The sequence below is a fragment of the Bos indicus x Bos taurus genome, chromosome 3 (genome assembly GCF_003369695.1).
Source record: "Bos indicus x Bos taurus breed Angus x Brahman F1 hybrid chromosome 3, Bos_hybrid_MaternalHap_v2.0, whole genome shotgun sequence".
NCBI classification, from domain to species: domain Eukaryota; kingdom Metazoa; phylum Chordata; class Mammalia; order Artiodactyla; family Bovidae; genus Bos; species Bos indicus x Bos taurus.
The window spans coordinates 25,493,459-25,515,977 of record NC_040078.1 but is presented as its reverse complement, the minus strand read 5'-3'; the positions used below and the strand labels follow the sequence as shown (position 1 = coordinate 25,515,977).

General features: G+C 37.6%; 1 protein-coding gene across 2 annotated transcripts in view; it reads right to left on the bottom strand.

The window, feature by feature from the left end:
- Positions 1–290: 290 nt before the first annotated feature.
- GDAP2 (ganglioside induced differentiation associated protein 2) overlaps positions 291–22,519 on the bottom strand; it is a 68,160-nt gene continuing 45,931 nt past the window's right edge. Inside the window, exons 9-14 of one of the 2 annotated variants that reach the window (XM_027535709.1) lie at positions 21,636–21,712; positions 20,812–20,888; positions 17,947–18,086; positions 17,592–17,646; positions 8,759–8,902; positions 291–4,263 (exon numbers count right to left, since the gene is read on the bottom strand). In XM_027535709.1, the coding sequence (XP_027391510.1) occupies positions 4,216–4,263; positions 8,759–8,902; positions 17,592–17,646; positions 17,947–18,086; positions 20,812–20,888; positions 21,636–21,712 (541 nt within the window). In that variant the 3' untranslated portion in view covers positions 291–4,215. The remainder of the gene's footprint in view (positions 4,264–8,758; positions 8,903–17,591; positions 17,647–17,946; positions 18,087–20,811; positions 20,889–21,635; positions 21,713–22,519) is intronic. The other variant, XM_027535712.1, reaches the window with a different exon arrangement.

Genomic DNA, 22,519 nt, shown 5'->3' with positions numbered 1-22,519 from the left:
TGCACGGCAGGTAGCTTCTCTATCATCTGAGCCATGAAGGAAGACCTGAACTCAGAGGCCCTATACATTTAAATTACATTGTACTTAAGATTCAGAGATGCTGTTCTTAGAAACACAGAAAACAAAGTTAGTAACTAATATCCAAGGGAGTCACTAATATCTAAAAAGACCTTGATACCATCTTTTCAAGGGCTATTTTGGTAAAATCAAAGCTTAAACTAGGCTATTTATTGCTTTATGTTCTCTACATATGGGCCATTTAAACCACAAAGAATGCAAAACAAACCAGATTACTGTGTGTAAATATAAATATGTATGTAGATATAGATATACACGTATAAATGGTTAGACCCTCTAGGCAATCCTTATAATCTGTGTTTATGATGAGACCTTCAGTTCAGTTTAGTCTCTCAGTCATGTCCGACTCTTTGCGACCCCATGAATCGCAGCACTCCAGGCCTCCTTGTCCATCACCAGTTCCCGGAGTTCACTCAGACTCACGTCCATCGAGTCGGTGATGCCATCCAGCCATCTCATCCTCTGTCGTCCCCTTCTCTTCCTGCCCCCAATCCCTCCCAGCATCAGAGTCTTTTCCAATGAGTCAACTCTTTGCATGAGGTGGCCAAAGTACTGGAGTTTCAGCTTTAGCATCATTCCTTCCAAAGAAATCCCAGGGCTGATCTCCTTCAGAATGGACTGGTTGGATCTCCTTGCAGTCCAAGGGACTCTCAAGAGTCTTCTCCAACACCACAGCTCAAAAGCATTAAAACCCTCCTTTATCCTTCTCGTTCTTTGGCAACTGCAAACCAAGAGTCCATCCCATACTGTGAGGTATACTGGCACCTACCCAGGTGAAACACTCTGGTGCTTGTTGATTATGACTATAACCTAAGAGAACCACAATCTGAAAGTCACTGGCTAACTCTAATCTTAAGAGGCTTACATGCTATCTTGTAGTAACTTTTGGTCCTTAATACAATCAACCCGTTACTAGAACCATAAAAATTTTCTCTTTCCAGGGCAAATTCCAATAATTTCTGTTCATATATTAAGCAATTTAAACTATATACATACATACATACATAGACAATGTACCAGGGGAAACACCAGGAGTGATTTTGTAGCTCATACTGAACCTACATTTTCTGGCTTTCCTATTAACTGCAGCAAAGGAAAGATTAAACCATTATCTATAGTTTGAATTCATTAAATAATATCTGAGCAAAGACAGGTAGAAACAGGCAAGCCATGTTTTGCTACTACAGTGATTATACCCATCTCTCTCTAGAAATGAGATTAAATCATTTTGAACTTCAGATATTTGATAAAAAAAATCTATATCCATTTACCCTAAAAAGTAATCTAAAAATCCTCTATTAGTCTCAACTATTATAGAGGGTTTACTTTAGAAAAAATAAATATAATGGAGCATCAGCCAATGAAATAAGATATATATTAAATAAAGAAAAAAAATCTTTAAGATACGAACCACCTGGTCTCTAAACCTTGAGTCTAATAAATACTGAGCTTTTCTCAGAAGGTCTTTTTGCCATCAAGAAATAGCAAAATAGATGAGTTAAGAATGAATACAGATAAGTTAGGAACTCAAATATATACTGAAGCAAGAAACATACTTATTTAAAAATCATATTATGTCTTCCATGAGCTAATTTAAATTAACTTAACAGTCTATAAGTAGTTTCTACCTCAATTCAACTAGCATTTGTCATGACAGAAATTTAATTAAATTAAGGACTTGATGCTTTGAATTAATATCAGATGCTAGGGGTCATCTCCACCCATTTATTCTCTAATGTGTATATCCTTGAAAGTGGTATGTGTCATCTAGGCAGATATACCCTGAACGTTACTCTATCATTTCAACATCAAGGTCACTATGCTCCCCTCTTAGGATTTAGTACATTGAAAGAACTTCATTACATAACATTTCAGACAGCTATATAAAAGCATGAATCTGGTCCAATACCAAATTCAGTTTCACCGAGAAGAGCAACCTTATCTTTAGTCATCATTAAATTATTAAATGCAGTTGATATGTATATAGCCCCATACCACCTTTACACTCTAGGACATCATTTGAACATTCTGGCTTGTGATTAATCATTAATATATTGCTGTGAATATTGCAAAGGGATATCTTTTATAAATTATTGCCTATAAGAAATTGTAAAATTTGGTTCCAAACAGCAAAGTAGCTTGAACCCTCTAAGGAAATGATTCAGGCCAGATGCCAACGTAAGGTAGCCAAGTCCAGCTATAACAGAGAAAAGTTGACGTATTTTTACAACTGGTCCTAGTGAAACGCCACCTCAAATACAATCTAAGAATTGACTGGAGAAGATTAAGCTAATTTTTCAGATTTTTAAAAGTCAAGGCTCAAAGGATTGAAGTAATACTGTTTGAGATGAAGGTTAATACCAGACATCTGACTGGCTGTCTAGACCCGATGACCTAGGGAACATAACAGGAAGTCCTTAACAAATAAGCATATGCGAGGAACAAGTGGTTTTGATTACTGGCAGAAAGCAGATGTGTCCATTACATGCAGAAGATAAGATTGGTTTTCTGAGAAATGTAAAGGCCCTTCTTGTTTATGCAGGAAAATAGAGGATGGGGTTAACACAACTACAGGGGCATTTCTCTATCATAAATGAAAAATGATGCTTCTTTTATCTCCACTGAAGAACTAATTTGGACCTAAGGGAGTGGGACCCTTGGAAGCATCAATCCTGAGCACATTAGAAGAATTCTGTCTTCTCCGAACTGCCAGTGTACATGATGGGGTAAGGGAGACTGGGGGGTGGGGTGGGGCGGGGAATGCAGGAATTAAAAGGAGTATTTAGAAACCCAGATGGAAATGATGTCAGTGTGACCTTCATTCAAGAAGTAACATTTAAAATGGCTACACATGCCTCTCGCTAAAGTGTAGCGCTGGAGAAGGAGAAGGCCAGAAGATACCTGGACAAAATAGGAGGGGATCCTAAGGGTTGGGATTCTGCACTAACAATTCTTGTTCCAAGAAAAGGGAAGTCACTCAACATGTGCCAAGGACAAGCGGAGTGTCCTGTAGCACTCCCTCAAGGATATTTATTCTCATTGAAAAACTAACTGAAGACACCCCACCGCACAGCATTTTTCATCCAAAGATATCAAAAGCCCTTTCTGAATGCTATCCTTATGATACCTCTGTGAGGTAGCTAGCATAATTCTAATTTTTAGTCAAGCTAAGGCACAAATAGAGCCTGAGTTGCAAAAGTGGTCTGCCGTTTTGTTCATGTCAACACACTTCCTTCATATTGACGTAGGCAACTCAAGACACACTGCTAGGAAATGTCCGCAGAGGAAGTAGACCTAAGAGCCAAATAGAATCATTCACACTCTGGGAAGGCAGCACTCTTGTAAAGTTCCCCGATGGCATCTCAGGAGATACCCTCTACTAAGATTACTAATATGTGCTGTCCTGTTGAATATGGAGAACAAACCACCTCTGATGGTAGGAAAAGGCTGAAGCAACAGTCTTCTTGTTTTTCTTCCACTGTTGTGACCATAACAGGGACAGTCTTAAATCATACAAGCTCAGAAACTTTAGTCCTTAAGTTTTTATCTTAACTGGTGCAGTAAAATTCTAAGACCTGTATCTTGCTAATGATTTCTGACATTTTTGATCAGATACTTTTTTTCCTACATCCTTGATCCCAGATGATTCTCTTTTATCCTCACCAAATTATCTTTAATAAAACATAATGCCAGGATCTGAAGCAAACAATGCATCCGGTCAGCATACATTGGTTCTATATATTTTGAGAAACACTTGCATATACACAGAAGGCGTGCAATGTGAGAGGCATGATGTGAATGATATTGCAGCTTGTCTAATGGAGAATCCAGTGTCCTTCCAGGAAACTGAAGATACTCAGAAGTTGCTCCCCAATTGCTGTTAACAACCCTCTAAAAGTGAACATTTTCATTTGATACAAATATACAAATTTAAAATAAGTGTACAGTTCAGAATGGCCTATCATTTTCAGATTGCCTATGTGCCAGAAAATATACAGTCAATAAAAAAATACCAGAGAGGTGGGGGACAAAAGGCTCTCTGGAGCTGTACAGCAAAAATGAGCATTGCTTCAACAGGTAGTGGATCTGCGGAGAAAGTGGAGTCTTTAGAAACCAGGATCGCTGAATGACAGCAGGTCACAAATCTGGTGATGGAAGATAAGACGTATAGTAAGGCCCATTTTCCTGCAGAAAGGAAAAATGACAAGAACATTAAATACTAAGACCAATGTAACTGGGAAAATAAAAGAGAAGGATTTAGAGTCAATGATATAATGTATGTGAAATGTCCAGCACATGCCTGGAACACTGCAATTTCACTGGGGTCAGTCAGAATTGCTATAATGTAGGCAGAAGTAATCAGGATAATGATACTTAAAAATATTACCATTTATTAACATTCAATATGCCAGACACTTAATCAGCACTTTTCTTTCATTATCCTTTTATATCCTCACATAATGCCATGAAGCAGGTAACATCCTCATTTTACAGAACAGAAAACTGAGGGTCACACAGATTAAATCACCGAGCTGGCAACCAAAACAGCCTGAATTTAAATACATGTCTATTCAAATCTAAAGCCCAGATTCTTTCGTATTAGACTGTGTTGTCCTGCTGTGTGCTGAATCTTTGAGATAAACAAAAATTCTCCTTGAGGAATTTAATAGCCAGATCAGCAGAAAACAGCTTCTTCATGACATGCCCGAGTGGCAAGGCTTTTAACAAGGACAGTTTTTAGGGCACTCAGGATCAAGATGGAGAATCAAATGCCAGAATTTTACTGTCAAATGCAGAAAGCAACAAATCAGCGTAAGGGGAAAGTTTTTGACTTTATCTTGGCTAACTTTATCTTAAAAATCAAGACAGTTTCAGCCGGTCTCTAAATTAGATTTATGAGACTTAAGATTCATTTCCTGTTATTAAAGTATTTCTTTGATGAGTAACTTTTTTAGTAAGCTATAAACAAAAAATGCTCAAAGTAAGATAACAATTAGATATGAAGAATGAGGTAGGGTGAAAAATAGCATTGCTTGAGGGTATATTTCCATTATAGTTCTGGAGCATTGAATCTATTCGGTCTTAAACACAGTAGGAAGGTAAATGTTATTTGAGAGACTAAGTCAATCAAAAGTTCTGTATTCTTCAGAGCAGACGCTTTGGAGCAGAAATTGATCTGGGACCTAAACCAGGAAAACAAAGAGAATATCTAGGAAAACTTTCTTTTTTTAAAACTTTCTGATTATAAACCTGACAAGATAGCAAAAAGATTAAAAAAATTTTTTTTGGTAGAATCAAATCTGAAGACTGGCTACATTTTGGGATACTTGGGGGAAAAAAAATAATGTAAATTTTTTTATTTTGTATTTTAGAATTTCCTACCAAGATCTGTTATACTAACCCCACCAGTATCCTCAATATGCACAGATGCTATGCTTAAGATACATGCCTGAAGAGAGAAATCCTGAAGTTCAATTAAAAAGAAATGGTTTACTATCCATCTTTAAGATTTCTCCGTTTTATTCCACTATGGTATTTTTCTAAGCTTCCTATATTAACATTAAATTGTGATAAAGTAAGAAGGGAAAATCTAATTCTTAATGCTATGAAATACATCTTTTATATTAGTCTCACACTGTGGAAGAGCCTGCTGAGCAATCAAATATTTTCTCTATTTCTGGAAACAACTGTAAAACTTTGAAGAATTGTGACCAGGTAAATCTCTACACTCTCTTCTCTGACTATATGAATGCTGACCAGCTCCCTTTCTGAAATGGTCTCAGTACCATTTTGATCTAGATAGATAAAAATTACCTTCTAATTAACATCAAAAGTGACTTTTAATCCTATAAAATTTCTGTTGCTATTCTAAGTCACATAAGATCCAGAAAAATAGAAGCTGACTGCCAATGGCACCCCACTCCAGTACTCTTGCCTGGAAAATCCCATGGACAGAGGAGCCTGGTAGGCTGCAGACCATGGAGTCGTGAAGAGTCAGACACGACTGAGCGACTTCACTTTCACTTTTCCCTTTTCCCTTTCATGCATTGGAGAAGGAAATGGCAACCCACGCCAGTGTTCTTGCCTGGAGAATCCCAGGGACGGGGGAGCCTGGTGGGCTGCTGTGTATGGGGTCGCACAGAGTGGGACACGACTGAAGCGACTTAGCAGCAGCAGCAGCAGCAGCAGCAGCAGCAGCAGATCATACATTCACCAGATAATCTACTATGGGCAAAGCATTCTTGAAGATGATAATCAAATTGACCAACAATACACTCATTTCCTTTTCTCTAAGCATATTTTTAATTCTTTCTAGGAAAGGAAAAGCTTTTCTTTACAAGGAAATACCTATCCAATTTCTAGACCTTCACTTCAATGTCTCATTTGTTGTTCAGTCACTCAGTTTGTAACCCCGTAGACTGCAGCATGCCAGGCTTCCCCATCCTTCACTACCTCCCGGAGCGTGCTCAAACTCATGTCCATTGATTGAGTTGATGATGCCATCCAATCATCTCATCCTGTGTTGCCCCCTTCTCCTCCCACGCAGCACCTCAAACCTAATGTGTCACAAACTTAAGAGACCACCTGTCTCCTCTCTCTGAGCGTCCCAGTGCTATTTCTCCAAACTGCTTCTCTGGGATGGTGGCAATAACATTCTCCAAGTCTTCCAAAGCAGAAATGTTGGCAGTTACCTCAGGCGTCTTTCCTCCTTTATTCCTCCCAGTGGTTGGCTGCTTGGTCACCATAATGCTGGGGATTTTATTCCCTAAAATATCTAATTTTAACTATCCCTTAAGATCTTCAAACCTTACCATTATCACTACCACCGCCTAGCTCTAGTCTCAAGTCTCCCCTGACTTTCTTGAATAGCCTCTTACTTGTCTCCTTGCCTAGGGTCTTACTCTGTCTAATCCTTCTCTACATGGTTTCTTTAGCCATCTTTCTAAACAGGAACACAAAAGTTCTCCATGTACAACACTCTCCACTGACCACAAAGGCACCAAAGGACTGCGGCATAAAGTGAAGGGCTCCAGGATCTAGGGATGTGCTCTCTGCCTGCTCTGTCCACATCATCTCCTGACACCTTCTGCTGTTTCTTCTCTCTTCTTATTCCTCTCCTTGGCTTTAGGTATAGAACACCTAATATTTCAGTTTTAGAAAGCTCTAGTAGGCAATGGCATCCCACTCCAGTACTCTTGCCTGGAAAATCCCAAGGACGGAGGAGCCTGGTAGGCTTCAGTCCATGGGGTTGCAAAGAGTCGGACACAACTGAGCGACTTCACTTTCACTTTCATGCACTGGAGAAGGAAATGGCAACCCACTCCAGTGTTCTTGCCTGGAGAATCCCAGGGATGGTGGAGCCTGGTGGGCTGCTGTCTATGGGGTCGCACAGAGTCAGACACGACTGAAGCGACTTAGCAGCAGCAGCAGTACAGATACAGAGAGATAATCCAGAGATGATGTTATATTGCAGTTTATTTAATTTTGATTAATAAAATTATTAATTAGGCCTGTATTTGATAGATTAAATCTTAAAAAAAAAAAAAAAAAAAAACCCTAAAAGCACATACATATAAGACAGAAAAACAAAACCAAGCTTGAGGATGGTGTTGATATTTAATGAAAGCCTTCTTTGTAGGCCCTTAAGAATATAGAAAGGGCTCCCCTAGTGGTTCGGTGGTAAAGTATCTGCCTGCCAGCGCAGGAGATGTGGGCTCAATCCCTGTGTCAGGAAGAACCCACTCCAGTATTCTTGCCTGGAAAATCCGATGGACAGAGAAGCCTGACGGCCTACAGTCCATAAGGTTAAAACAGTCAGACATGACTGAGCACACCACCTATCACATAAAGGGAAACAGGAATCGCAACTGAAGTTGGAGAAATTTTAGAGAAAAAATGTCTTGTAGAATATTTACTTTACTATATATATGTTGTACAATAGTTAAGGAAGAATAATTCACTTTAAGCTTAAGATAACCTACAAATATATGCTCTGCTTCATCCCCCAAAATATGCAATCAGCATTAATTAAATAAGGCAACTGATAATTGCCTTACCATCACTTGCCTTATTTGGCAAGCATGTTACACTTTTTTAACTACTCAAGTGATAGTGTGAATAACCACAAAGGACTAGAGCTCAGATGAAATTCTAGAGTAGCCATTTCTTAGTGTTTAATATATTGTGTAAGTAACAATGTTAATATTATTGATTGACACTCTTACAAACATTATACAAATGGAACTTTTAGTAGGGTAAAGACTAAAATAGGCTACTTGGCTTACAATGAATGCTGAAAAATGCTGGATATCAACAGCTTCTTTTGGTTCTATTTATGTAGATGAAAAGTCATTTAGTCTTAATAAAATTAGGCAGAGGTATGTCTCAGAGGTGGTGGAAAACTGACAATACAAGCAAGGACTGGATTTATACTTACAGTGAAAATGTTTATCATTGAAAAGAGGGGGAAGGCCCTGGGGGGGAAGGCCTCTCTTAGAATCAAACATTTTCCTAAAAGTTACCTTAGGAGAAGAATGTCAAATGATATATCCAGTTTACTAAAACACATTAATTGTATTAACAGCATCTTATAATGAAAAGATTATGTGCTTAGACCCACTGCATTATAAAACAGTTACAATAATACCCTAGGTGAGGAAGAATTCCTGGTACTTCTTACCCTGGCATCATATTCAAGGACGAAAGGAGGAAAGTCGATCTGTTCTGGAGAGATGGCAGAAAACAGCTGGTGGAGGCTGTCCACATGGTGGATTTTGTCCTTCAGTCCTGAGACAGAAAAGGTGGTAAAAAACCATGTTGATACCTGATTAATAGAAGAAAAAAAAAATGATTTAAGACAGTGGCAAGAATCAGAAATACACACATGATCTTGAAAATTTATGTTAGATAAAAACGATTTCAGAATTGAAGTTGGTTTCAAAAAAGTCTTGGAATGAGCAGTGTTTTTTGAAATGCAGGTCGCGGTGCATCACTGAATTATGCAATCAGTTTAGTGGACTGTGAACAGTATTAAGAACAACAGAAAGAAACATGCTAGAGCAACAATTCCTAAGGACTGTAGTAAGAATGCGCTTTGTCTCCTGAAGCTCAGCTTCTGTCATATGCCTGTGCCTGTAGTGTCCTGCGATGTGATGCAATGTGCTTTTTGTTGTGGGTAGTGGTCAAAACCACTGCACTCTGATGGAATACTGCCTCACTGGTACTGTGAAAACGTTTAACACCTCCAAATCTCAGAAACACTTTTCACTTTTTTAAAAATGAGATTGAAACTTTTTGCCAATTCTTGAGACATTTATTTTTCAGTGTACACTTGGCATGCGATCTCTCAAAGTGCATTTTCTGTGGATGAGCCACTCTTGGTCATTTTACTTCACAACATGCAATTTTTCTATAAAGATAACCTGTAAAATTTGCTCAATGCAAAAAACAAACAAACAAACAGAATTCTTGACAGCAAACAATACTGGCATGAACTAGGTAACAGCTAGAACTTACAAATTATTATTCATCTACCCAAACTGACCACCATAAATAGTCTTGTTTACCACAGGCTTGTACAACAGTTCTGTGAGGCAGGTATCCCCACTTATAGAAGAAGGTAATCTACGTATATGAATTCTCAGTGTACTGGCACAGCACATTCCAAGGTATAACCAGGTACATTATAAATATACTGCACGCCACTTTGGGCAATTGCCCATCATTTTGTTAGTCTCTCTCTGACACCCTATCATGTTTTCAGGGCTTGTTCCAAGCCTTGCACATATTCCTAGTCCCTAATGCAAAATATGTCCTTCATGCTCACTTATGAGAAAAAGCGTGGACTAACAGAGCCAACACGGAACTTATCTTTATCAGAATCTTGCCCAAACTTCCAGACTTGGCAGAGACCCATCTCCATTTCTCCCTGACAGCTCCAGATTATCCCATCTATTGAATTCTCACAACCTTAGGTTTAAATCTCATGTACAGCACTCATTTCTATTTCACAGGAATATAAACAGTTTCTTATAATTTCCCTAGCACTTGGCAGGCAATCATAGAATGGTCTACAGTTTTAAAAGCTACAGACAGAACCATGCATTCATTGAAAAAGAATGAATGAATGATGATAAGATCTATTTCATAATGAGTTTTATGACCTGGGTCACTATTCTATTTTGGCTGTACTATGAAACACTGGTGTAAGGCCTCAATATTAACTTTACCCTCCGTACCCTCACCTTAACAAGTTTATTTGGAGGGTGGTGGAGGGGAGGGGGACACACTCAGCCTTTCTAGAACAAAGTGAGTTAATATAAATCAAATTAGGCAGTCATTTAATTACACACCAATCCCCAGTTTTTTTACATCATTTTTTTTTTTAAATACAGGCTGTTATATACCTAACTGACATAAACTTCTGCAAACTAGATGAGTGAAAATTCTAGATTAGGATACAATCAGCCAAGAGTTAGCTGATAAATTAGTAAGAGCTTCAGAGAGGTCATGGAGATTTTAGAGATCCTAGGAAGAGTTCAAGAGAATAAGACTGCAGAGTCAGAACAGAGAAGTATCTCGAGGATGTATTAGGAGATGCATTTGCACAAGGAGTTACATATTTCCTGGGAATCTACTAAGTTCTAAGCATTGTGCACAGCTGTCAGTAATACAGGCTAACAGTGACATGGCCATTCCTCTAACGAGGAATTAGATTCTAGTAAAGGAGCCAGCTCATAAGCAGAATAACAATCTCCTAAGGCCAAAAAAAAAAAAGCTAAATACAATGAATGGTTCAAGGACATCCACAACTACCTGTCCTAGGCAAGGCACCATGCTACTTGGATAAAAGTATAAAATTATGGAGCCAGAAGAAACTACACAGGGAATTTGTGTTCCACGGTCTCTTACCTCAGGACATTTTTATATGCTGCTTTGTTTACTCCTAACCCCCTTTTCTTCAATTCTTTGCCTGGTGAAAACTTGTCCTTCAGAGCTCAGGTCAGAATTCACCTCCGTGAGAAAGCTTTCACTGACCACCCTCCACCCAAAGTGCGAGACGCAGCTTTCCTCTAAGAGTTCCAACACCACCGTGTTACTCATATTACTGTGTAACTGACGTTCTCTGTGGTAGTAGCTGATTCTTCCAACCAATTCCCCCTGTGAGGATTGTCTCCTTCAATACTGTATTTGTAGGGTCTAACCAAAGCCCAATGTGAAAAGTAAGGAATTCAATATATGTTGAAAGAATTAACAAATAGTTTCTGGACTTACGACTTTACTATGTAGGGATGGTCTAATATTCTTCCATTCTACAATAAAAACAAATGTACTCCAATCTGGGCCCAGTCTCTTCATCTACAAAGTGAGGAAGTTATACCTGAATGATTTTTAAAGTCTCTCTTAGTTACACAGTTCTGTGAAAGGACTCGACTACACAGCACATACTGACATGGTGAGGGGCGGTGGTAAATTCAAAGAGAAGGCTGGGTTTAGGAAGAATGGGCAGTGATCATATATACACTCAGGATCTGAAGGACAAACACATTTCTCCATTGCATTTTTTCCCCATTACCTCCCTTACATTCTTCGGGCATTAACAAGAGAATGTTACTCAAAGCAGACGGAAGTTGAAACTTAGTTAAAAGTTTTCTGTCAGGGAGACCGAAGAGCATTCTCTTCAGTTTTTGTTTTGTTTTATTTTTATAAAGCTCAGCTTTTAATTTTTAAATCAGTTCCGTTTAGTAGCTCAGTCGTGTCCAACTCTGCGACTCCATGGACTGCAGCATGCAAGGCCTCCCTGTCCATCCCAACTCCCAGAGTTTACTCAATGTCCATTGAGTCAGTGATGCCATCCAACCATCTCATCCTCTGTCGTCCTCTTCTCCTCCCACCTTCAATCTTTCCCAGTATCAGGGTCTTTTCAAATGAGTCAGTTCTTTGCATCAGGTGGCCAAAGTATTGGAGTTTCAGCTTCAGCATCAGTCCTTCCAATGAATATTCAGGACTGATTTCCTTTAGGAGGACTGGTTGGATCTCTGTGCTGTCCAAGGGACTCTCAAGAAGCGATGGTGGCAGATGCGTGGGTTGGTGGTGCCTGCTGCAGGGTCAGGGGCACTGAGTGTAGCAGTGCTGCATGGCACCTTCTGAAGGAGGTCACCATTATCTTCATTACCTCCACCATAGTTTGGCCTCAGGTCAATTAACAGGGAGGGAACACAGCCCTGCCCTTCAACAGAAAATTGGATTAAAGATTTACAAGCATCTGCCCATCAGAACAAGACCCAGTTTCCCTCTCAGTCAGTCTCTCCCATCAGGAAGCTTCCATTAGCCTCTTATCCTTCTCCATAACAGGTCAAACAGACTGAAAACCACAATCACAGAAAACTAACCAATCTGATGACATGAACCACAGCCTTGACTCACTCAGTGAAACTATAAGCCATGCCATGTAGGGTCACCCAAGACAGACGGGTCATGGTGGAGAGCTCTGACAAAACGTGGTCCACTAGAGAAGGGAATGGCAAACCATTTCAGTATTCTTGCCTTGAGAACCCCATGAACAGTAATTTTCAATTACTTACAACATAAGCCATACATATACATTTATTTAGGTAAACTTGCATTACTCAGTATCTATTATTTTAAAAAACTGAAGAAAACTTTCCAGGTAAGGATACTGGAGTGGGTAGCCATTCCCTTCTCAAAGGATTCTTCCCGACCCAGGGATTGAACCCAGGTCTTCCAAACATGGAGGCAGATTCTTTACCATCTGAGCCACCTGGGAAGCCCAAAGAAAACTAAACATTTGAAAAAAAGACTGCTAGAATATTCTGTGAATTCCAGAAATTATTTCACCCAATTATTCACAAGTGCAGAGCCAAGAACATGGGATCACAAAACAACATAAACTAGGAAAAAATTGTTCACATGTGTGCACTTAAGTGATCTAATAGAGCCAGAGTCAACAGTGGGTTTAAATATTATTAGCTTGTGTTCTCTTAGGAAATATCAAAAAAGAAAGAAAGTAGTGATTTATACGAGCAGTCAATTTATTATCACTTTGGGTGGAGTGCACTGGAAAAGATCTGAGAAGTACGGAAATCAGAAGAGTGTGATTCAATTGTTTTATTATCCCTTGATTTCTTTTCATCTCATTCTTTTATAATTACAACCACTCCATTTACAGTTTTTGACTTAGTATAAAATAATGGTGGATTTCTTTACATATGAGCTTTATTCTCAGTCCTCCAATGGTTTCTCCATGCCAAAATGCTATGGAAAGGTAATGTAATGGTTCTCGCTTCATGCATTTCCCCTTCAGCCTCTGCCCAACCTGTCATTCGCATGGACTCCTACATGAAGCAGTTCTAGTGACAGCCAAAGCGAGTGGCTCTAACACTGAAACTTCTGGTAACGTTTATCCACTGATGTCACAGTGAGGGAAGGAAAGCTGTTCACTCTCTCTCTCATGTGTGGGGGAGGAGAGGTTAAGTCAGATCTTAGCCAACAGTGGCTATATATTTTCATAAGTCTGGTGAATTCACAAAGGAATACTCTTTAGATAAGTTTGAATTTGTGGTGAGTAAAAAACAGTTTTGACCATTAAAAAAATTATGAAAGTGTTCCAACATTTACCAAAGTTGAAAGAATTTTACAAGGAACATAGGTATAGAAACCATTCAGACAATCATTAACATTTTCCTTAAGTTTTCTTTTTTTAAATTGTTTTGTTTTATATTAGTTCTGTCATTCATAATAAATTAATAGGATTCAACTTTTTCTAGCTTTATGAATAGATACTGAGGACCACAAAAACATCTTTTAAATTTTAGCCATTCTAGTAGGAAGGTAATATCTCACGTTGCTTTCATTTGTAGTTTTCTAATAACTAATTGTGCTTGATATCTTTTCATCTGCTTACTTGCCATCTGTGTATCTTCTGGTTAAGCCAGATTTTTGTACAAATCTTTCGTCTATTTCTAAACTGTTTCCTTATTACTTAGAGATTTCTTTATATATTCAAAAAATAAGACCTTTATTAGATAAATGTTTAATTTACAAAGATTTTCTCTTAGGCTGCAGTTGATCTTTTCATTCTCTTCAGTTCAGTTCAGTCACTCACTCGTGTCTGACTCTTTGCGACCCCATGAATTGCAGCACGCCAGGCCTCCCTGTCCATCATCAACTACCGGAGTCTACCCAAACCCATGTCCATCGAGTCGGTGATGCTATCAAGCCATCTCATCCTCTGTCGTCCCCTTCTCCTCCTGCCCCCAATTCTTCTCAGCATTAGGGTCTTTTCCAATGAGTCAACTCTTTGTATCAGGTGGCCAAAGTATTGGAGTTTCAGCTTCAGCATCAGTCCTTCTAATGAACACCCAGGACTGATCTCCTTTAGGATGGACTGGTTGGATCTCCTTGCAGTCCAAGGGACTCTCAAGAGTCTTCTCCAACACCACAGTTCAAAAGCATCAATTCTTCAGTGCTCAGCTTTCTTTATAGTCCAACTCTCACATTCATATATGACTACTGGAAAAACTACAGGTTTAATTAGATGGACCTTTGTTGGCAAAGTAATGTCTCTGCTTTTCAATATGCTATCTAGGTTGGTCATAACTTTCCTTCCAAGGAGTAAGCATCTTTTAATTTCATGGCTGCAATCATCATCTGCAGTGATTTTGGAGCCCCCCAAAAATAAAGTCTGACACTGTATCCATTGTTTCCCCATCTATTTCCCATGAAGTGATGGGACCAGATGCCATGATCTTAGTTTTCTGAATGTTGAGCTTTAAGCCAACCTTTTCACTCTCCTCCTTCACTTTCATCAAGAGGCTTTTTAGTTCCTCTTCACTTTCTTCTCCTAACTATCTTCAAAAGAGCAGAAGTTTTTAATTTTTATAAAGTTCAATTTATTTTATAGATTATGCTTTTGGTGTTAATTTAAGAAATAACTTGCTTTACTCAAGGTCACACAGAACTTTTTCTCCTATAGTTTCTTCTAGAAGTTTAAAAAGTTTTATGTTTTACATTTAGGTCCTTGATTCATTCTCAGTTAACTTTGTACATGATGCAAGTCACAGATCAAAGTTCATTTTTTTTTACATATTGATATCTAATTGTTCCAATATCATTTGTTGAACAGACTATCCTTTTTCCACTGACCCAACTTTGCACTTTTGAAAAAGATCAGTTATCCATATATATGTGGATCTATTTCTGGATTCTTAATTCTGCTCTGTTGATCAATTTGTCTACCTTCATGCCCATACCTCACTGTCTTGAGTACTGCTGCTTTAGAGTTAGCCCTGAAAGCAGACAGTGCTGGTCTTCCAACTGTGTTCTTTCCCTGAGTTGTTTTGGCTATTTTAGATTCTTTGCATTTTAATTGGTCAATTTCTACAAAAAAAAAAAAAAAAAGCTTGCTGAAATTTTGGTTAGGACTGAACTGAATCTATAGCTTCAGCAAGAAATGACAATTTAACAAAACTAAACTTTCTAATTCACACATACAGGATATGTCTTCATTTATTTAGGTCTGTTTTGATGCATGTCATCAATGTTTTACAGAATATACAGTGGGCTACGGTCCATGAGGTCACAAAGAGGCAGACACAACCAAGCAACTACTACTACTACTATTATTACTAACTTGTACAATGTATAAGTCTTTCACATTTTTTGGTCATAATTATCATTAAGTACTTAATATTTTTGATGCTAGTGTAAATTATAATGCTTTTTAAATTTCAAATTATTTCTTTCTAATATGGATAATAGATTTTTGAATATTGATCTTAAACCCTGAAATTTTGCTAAAGTTACTCATTAATTCTAGTATTAATAGCTCTTCTGAGGATACTACAAGGTTTTCTATATAGATAATCATGTCATCTGTCAATCAAGACAGTTTTATTTACTCCTTTCTAAATTGAGATGCTTTTTGTTCCTTTTTCTTGCCATATTACACTGGCTAGAACCTCTGGTACAATTCTGAGTACAAGTGGGAAATAGCAGGTGTTCTTGCAAAGACATACTAAAAATCAAGCTAATCCTTCTGTGTGTCTCCATTTAAGAAAAAATTTCAGTAGCTACTGGATGAATAAAAAAGAAAATGGATGATGAAATTTTGGGAAATAGTCAAGCATTACTTCCGTAAGTGCTATACAAAAAAAGAAAAAATTAGCCACCTGCTGAGCATAATGAAATTAACTTCCCCAAGAGTGGGAAAGTTAATAGTATACTATCTGCTAAGACTATGTAGTCAGAAGTCCATTGAAAGAAAAGCAGGAAAGACAATTATAAGTGATTTAATTGACTGCTCACACATTTTATGTTTTTAAAAAAGCCTGACCAAGCAGTGTTCCCATAAGCATAGCACTTAATACTGTGATGTTGTAACACTGAGGGACCAAAAGGAAATTTGCAGCTTTAAAAAGGATTATTTAAAACACTTCATGCAAAATTTAAAGATGGTATTTCAATGAGAAACAACAATTTTGTAAACAGTGACAAATTTCCCAAAGTGGAAAACATTCTCACGGAAGTCTTCACTCATCTTAGTTATGAAATATAATGAGGACTTTTCACTTCTTATCTTACTTCTCTACAGCACTTTATTTTATTTATTTTTTTTTCTACAGCACTTTAAAATAATAACTATTTCTACCATCTCTGATGCTTTGCCTGTCCACTGGCTTCCACAGCATTAGTCAACCTTGGTTCTCCTGCTGCCTTTTTGATTACTTCTTGGTTTCCTTCCCTGATCCCAGTGCTCTGTCTTCAGCTGTTGTCTTTGGTCTAAGTCTGTGATTTTATTCATTAACACTTTTAAAGAGTTAAAGCTCTATTTACTTGATGATGACTCTCAAAATTTATATCTCAATCCATGACTGCTATATCTGATGACTTGTAGGAGTACCTACTAGTGGCAGGATTGGTCAGAGAGGTTTCTTTTTTCCTTTTTTACATAAAGTAATTGTTGAGCTGAGATCTGAAGGATAAAATAGGAATTAGCTAGGAACAGGGGCAGGAAAAAGCCCAGATTAACTAAGAGCTGTGCTTAGTCGCTCAGTCATGTCCGACCTCTCTGCGACCCCATGGACTGTAGCTCACTAGGTTCCTCTGTCCATGGGGATTCTCCAGGCAAAAATACTAAAGTGGGCTGTCATGTCATCCTTCAGGGGATCTTTCCAAACCAGGAATCGAACCTGGGTCTCGCGCACTGTAGGCGAATTCTTTATCATCTGAGCCATCAGGTAAGCCCAAACAAAGAGCACAGACAGGCAAGGACAGAGGGGCTAATGGCTTGTAAAGGTCACTGACAAAGATATCCGAGTTACATGGGACCAAAACATTAGGACCACAACTTGAGATCACTTAAAAATGAAGGGTAAACAAGGAAATTAGCAGTCACAATGGTAACAGCAAGAATTAGGATGATGAAATATATCTTAATATGCAGGTATATAGTGCACTTAACGTCAAGATTTAGCAGAAAGAAAAATACCTACCTTTGAACGAAATGTTGGATGAACAAAATAAACAGCTTTCAAATTCCTCTTGTACCTGATTCAAAACAAACAAAAAAGGGTCAGTATAAGCCATGCCTAAAACCAATCAAAGTTATGAACAATTAACTCTTTCTCCAGGAGTTTAGAAGCAGGGAAAAGTTTACATATGAATTTACTCTGATACAAAATAAACTGGAATTAAGGGGAGGCTCCTATTATTAAAATACCCAATCTATATATTATAAAAATCTGTTATATGAACTGTCCTTTCACAGAATATACCACAATGTTTGCTCCTGCTTAATACTAGCAAAGGAAAAAGCTATTGTTCCCCTTCAAAATTTGAGAAACTAACTTGACATCAACGACATCATAGAGTTTCTTCAGGAAGTCTGAGTCCAGGTGATTGTATTCGCTGGTCAGTGTGTGAAAATACACTAATACATATTCCTTCACAGCAATGTGGTCCATTACATGGATAAAATATAAGAGAGCCTAGAAGAAAAAGGAATAAAAGTAATGATCATTTTGTATAGTAGTCTATTTCACAGTGTGTGTGTGCACGCACACGCACACGTGCTCAGTTGTGTCTAACTCTCTGAGACCTCATGGACTATAACCTGCCAGGCTCCTCTATCCATGGGATTTTCTAGGCAAGAATATTGGAATGGGTTGCCATTTCTTACTCCAGGGGATCTGCCTGACCCAGGGATCGAACCTACATCTCTTGTATCTCCTCCACTGGCAGGTGGATTCTTTACCAATGTGCCACTTGAGGCCAAGAGAGAGAAAAAACCCAGGAGCTTAATCTAATCTATGCTCCAGACACTGCAGACATCAGGAACAAGTATCTCTTCAAAAAGATCTTCCCATATAGTTCCCATAATGCTATGGTATGTTCCCTTTCTGTCCTAAGTGATGGAGGAGAATATCTCCATCCTCCCAAACGAGCTCTTTGTATATACAAAAGAGCTCTTCAGTCAACAACCAGGTCTTTTCTCTCTGGGATAATGATTTCAAAACTGTTAGAGAATTTCTAGACTTTTAATCATTCTTGAAGGTTCTACCTGAGCTCAGTGACAAATCTTTGCGGTCTCCACTGAGATACAGACTCATGCCTCACATGGCTCACTTTGAGGGCTAATCTGTTCAGCATCTTTAACATTGAACTGAATGAGGAAAATGAGAACAGGTTTAGTGAGCAGAAGGCAGTGGGCTGGGCAGCACTTCTGCTCTGACTCAAACTGACCTGGATCAGTTAGAAAAGTATGCCATTACAAGAAGGATGAAATTTAAGAGAAACATTAAGTACAAAGCAGAGACACAACATGGGCAGGGCCAGCATGACCCACTGGTGTATCTATAAACAATGACACACATGGCGCTGAGAGGCAGCCCCTGAAGGATTACTATCAAACAGGCTATTTCCCCATTTTTGCCTCAAGGGAGTCCTTGGCATTCACATGAATGGACTACTGAGGATTAGTTAGCATGGGTCCAACTGCTACCAGAGCAGACAGAGGAGGGCTCTAAGGAAACACATTTTATTTCCAGTCGTTAGCTGGTTTGGGCCTCACGATATAAATGAAATGATACATCACAAACATTCAGAACACCATGCAAATACACATCAGAATCAAAGGGGTTTACGCTTTTATTGGTATGAATCACATTATTAATGCTGTGAATAAACGTCATACTGATTATTATAAATAGTTGAGCATTTAAGGGGTGTGTGTGTGTGTGTGTGTGTATGTGTTTATTATTTCTGCTCTTACCAGACTGCTTCTGGTCCTCTTTCTGTCCACTTACTACCTCCTGCCCAGGGCAATTAAGATACCCATTTTCAGCTTTAAATTCTCCATCTTTAACTTAAATTTTTTCATTTATAAAGAAGTATAGCCACATGACAGAAAAATATAGAAAACAAATTCTCCCTAAAACTATGAAATCCAGTTTAAAATACTGACTTCCAGTTTTTACCTTTATGTTTAAACTCCCATCCTGCTTCCCTCGCCCAAAAAAAGGGCAATGTATACATACTATGTATCACTTTTTCTTCTATTGATACCATATCATAAACATTTCTCTATAGTACTTAACTTCATAACCATAATTTTTTCAGGGTCACAGAACATTCCATTTATGGATGCAAAATAATTAACTTAACAGAATTTGTTATTTTGTGTCACAAATGAGCCTTTGAGTAACATGCCAGATCTAAGGCTTTCCCAATTTTTTCTTCTATCTAAACACCAGGGACCAGGACTCTAAGGGCTTAGCCAGGTGTAATCATCTGCTTTTGCACAATGGTGTTTTATCTTAAAATTGTATGCATCTTTTACACTTTTGAGTACTTTTTTTTTTTTTTTTACTATAGTTAAAAATTATTTATTAAAGTGAGTCTCTTCCTTTGCAGTCAGTTTCTATTACGACTGATGTTCTAGGATGATCTATGTATTTATCTTTTGGATTTGACTGTCCCTTGCCCAAATATTCCACAATTTGGGCAGTTTCTTGGCCAATAGCTATTTTCATTCCTAGGATTACTTCCTTAGTAGTTAGTACAAATTCTCAGAAATTACTAGGTCACTTCAATAGTTTTAATTAATCTTTGATGACAATGATTATTATTTAAAAGTAATGGCTACAAAATAAAAACAAAAAAAAGTAATGGCTAATTTTGAAGGTGAAAAAAGATACCTCATTTTAATTCACTTTTTTTTTTTTCACTACTAATCAGGTTGAACATTTTCTTATTTACTAGTAATACCGTTTCTTCTGCTATGAATCATCTGTTTTTGTCCTTTAACTTCAAAAGAAGGGATTAGGAAATGATGACATCTTGGGTTAACTACATCTCTGGTTTCTTCTCTTCAGATAGATTCTCAAAAGTTTATGTTTCTTTTTTCAAGAAAGGCAGATAATACAGAATGAGTCCGACCAAAAACTTGCCATTTATGTCATGTCCAAAACACAGCTGGTGAGTTTTTGGAAATCACCTTGTGGCATTTGAGTATTCTGTTTCTCCTCAGACACAAGGCCGGACCCCTAACTGACGGAAATGTTGTGTGCCAACCTGTAGAACCAGGGCTGCTACTCAGTCACAGACATGCAATTCTGTCTCATCTCATATTCTAAGCCCTGATTCCAAATTCATACCCTACTTATTTTTTTAAAATCAATGTTATTTACAAAACAAAGCCTTTTTATGGCTTACCTTGTCCATATCTATTAATGTTACAGGAATGTTTCTTCCAACTACCACCATCACCGTGCGACCACAGTTATCCACACCTACAAACAGGAAACGTAATCAGCACCCAGAAACTTTATTCCAGGAGTATTATTTGTCCTGGGCTCTGACCGTATAAAAATATTCTAAACAAATGTAAAAGACGAAAAACTAGGAACATAAGCTTTTCAAATTTCATCTTCGGATTTCTTTCACTATGTGGAAAACCACTTTTTCATTTTTTTTCAGCTTCATGAAGTTTTGATGACTGTCCTTGGTTTTAAGGTAAGCCCTCTTATAGGTTTTAAATCTGGGCAAACCAAAGGTAAGGTCACAGGGTAAAGATAATTTTATAAATAGCTTTTTATTTAAGTTAACTAATAACATTAGTGATCTAAAAAAAAATAATGGAACTCAAATCTGAAAATTAACAAGCACTGTCTGAAAAAGAAATATAAAGGGGGAATCTGATAACTTTCACAGTCCGTGTTATATATTTATATAACGTTTGAATTCTGTATAAAGAGATTATGGTACTTCAAAACTAGGAAAAAATTTTATAAGACACAAAAAAGGAAGAAAAAGGACTTCATTTGGCCAATATAGAATAACTAGCTGAAAATCTTACAGGTTAATATGATATTTTTAACATATTAATCATGAGCAAAACCTATCTTCATTGTACCAAAAAAAAAAATTCTATATGTAGACAAAATGGGCAAAATCAGAGAAGAATGAAGTCCATAACAGCATACCAAATAATGTCTTTTAATCAGTAAAAGAATAAGTTGCCATGTCTTTAAGCTCACCTGTTTGGTATAAGGCTTTTAGAGAAGCAATATCAGATAGATCCTCAGATCTTGCTTGACACAACCAGCGATTATAACTAGGGAAATAAAGGATATGATAATTATAACAAACAGTTGTAAATCTATAAATGAGACCTGTTTTTAGCTTAAAGAATGCTTTATTATAATGAGGAAGGAGTTAAAGAGGCTGTTACACTATGCTGAATCTCTACTGTTATTAAAAAACAAAACAAATGAGTTACTGAGAAAGGAAGATGTTCACACCAGATGACTTTTAAAATTATTTTTTGAGCAAATGAAGACTACTCATATAATTGGCTAAGATACCTAGTACTCAAACTAACATTGTTTTTAAAATACTATTATTTTCCTCTACTTGAAAGAAAATGCAAACAAAGCTTAAAGCAATAGCAGTTTTCCACAAGAGATGTTCACTCATTCAACAAAGACTTACTGACTGCTTACTTCATGAGAGGTATTGAGAATACTCTAGTGAATAGACATGGTCAGACACTCAAGGAATTTACTTTTCAGAAGAAAAACAGCTAAGTGTTATACATGTTTTGCCAGATCACGAAGAAACTAGGTACACTTTTTTCTGGGAAGTCCAGGCTTATTTAATGACTGACTAATCACAGTAGCTCTACTGATACTCCATATACCAGATCATAGAGATTGCATTTTGGCTTTGGCTAAGAGAATGTTAAAATTGGAAAAAACATTAAAAATCTCAAAGAGCTTTTAGGTCTCATCTGGCAACATCCTACAACATGAAAAACAACAACAACAACAAAACTGGTTGGAGAGAGGATATTTGGGTTCTCATCTTATCACTTTCTGTGCAACCTTAATAAAGACACTTCAGCTCTATGGACCTTAGTTTC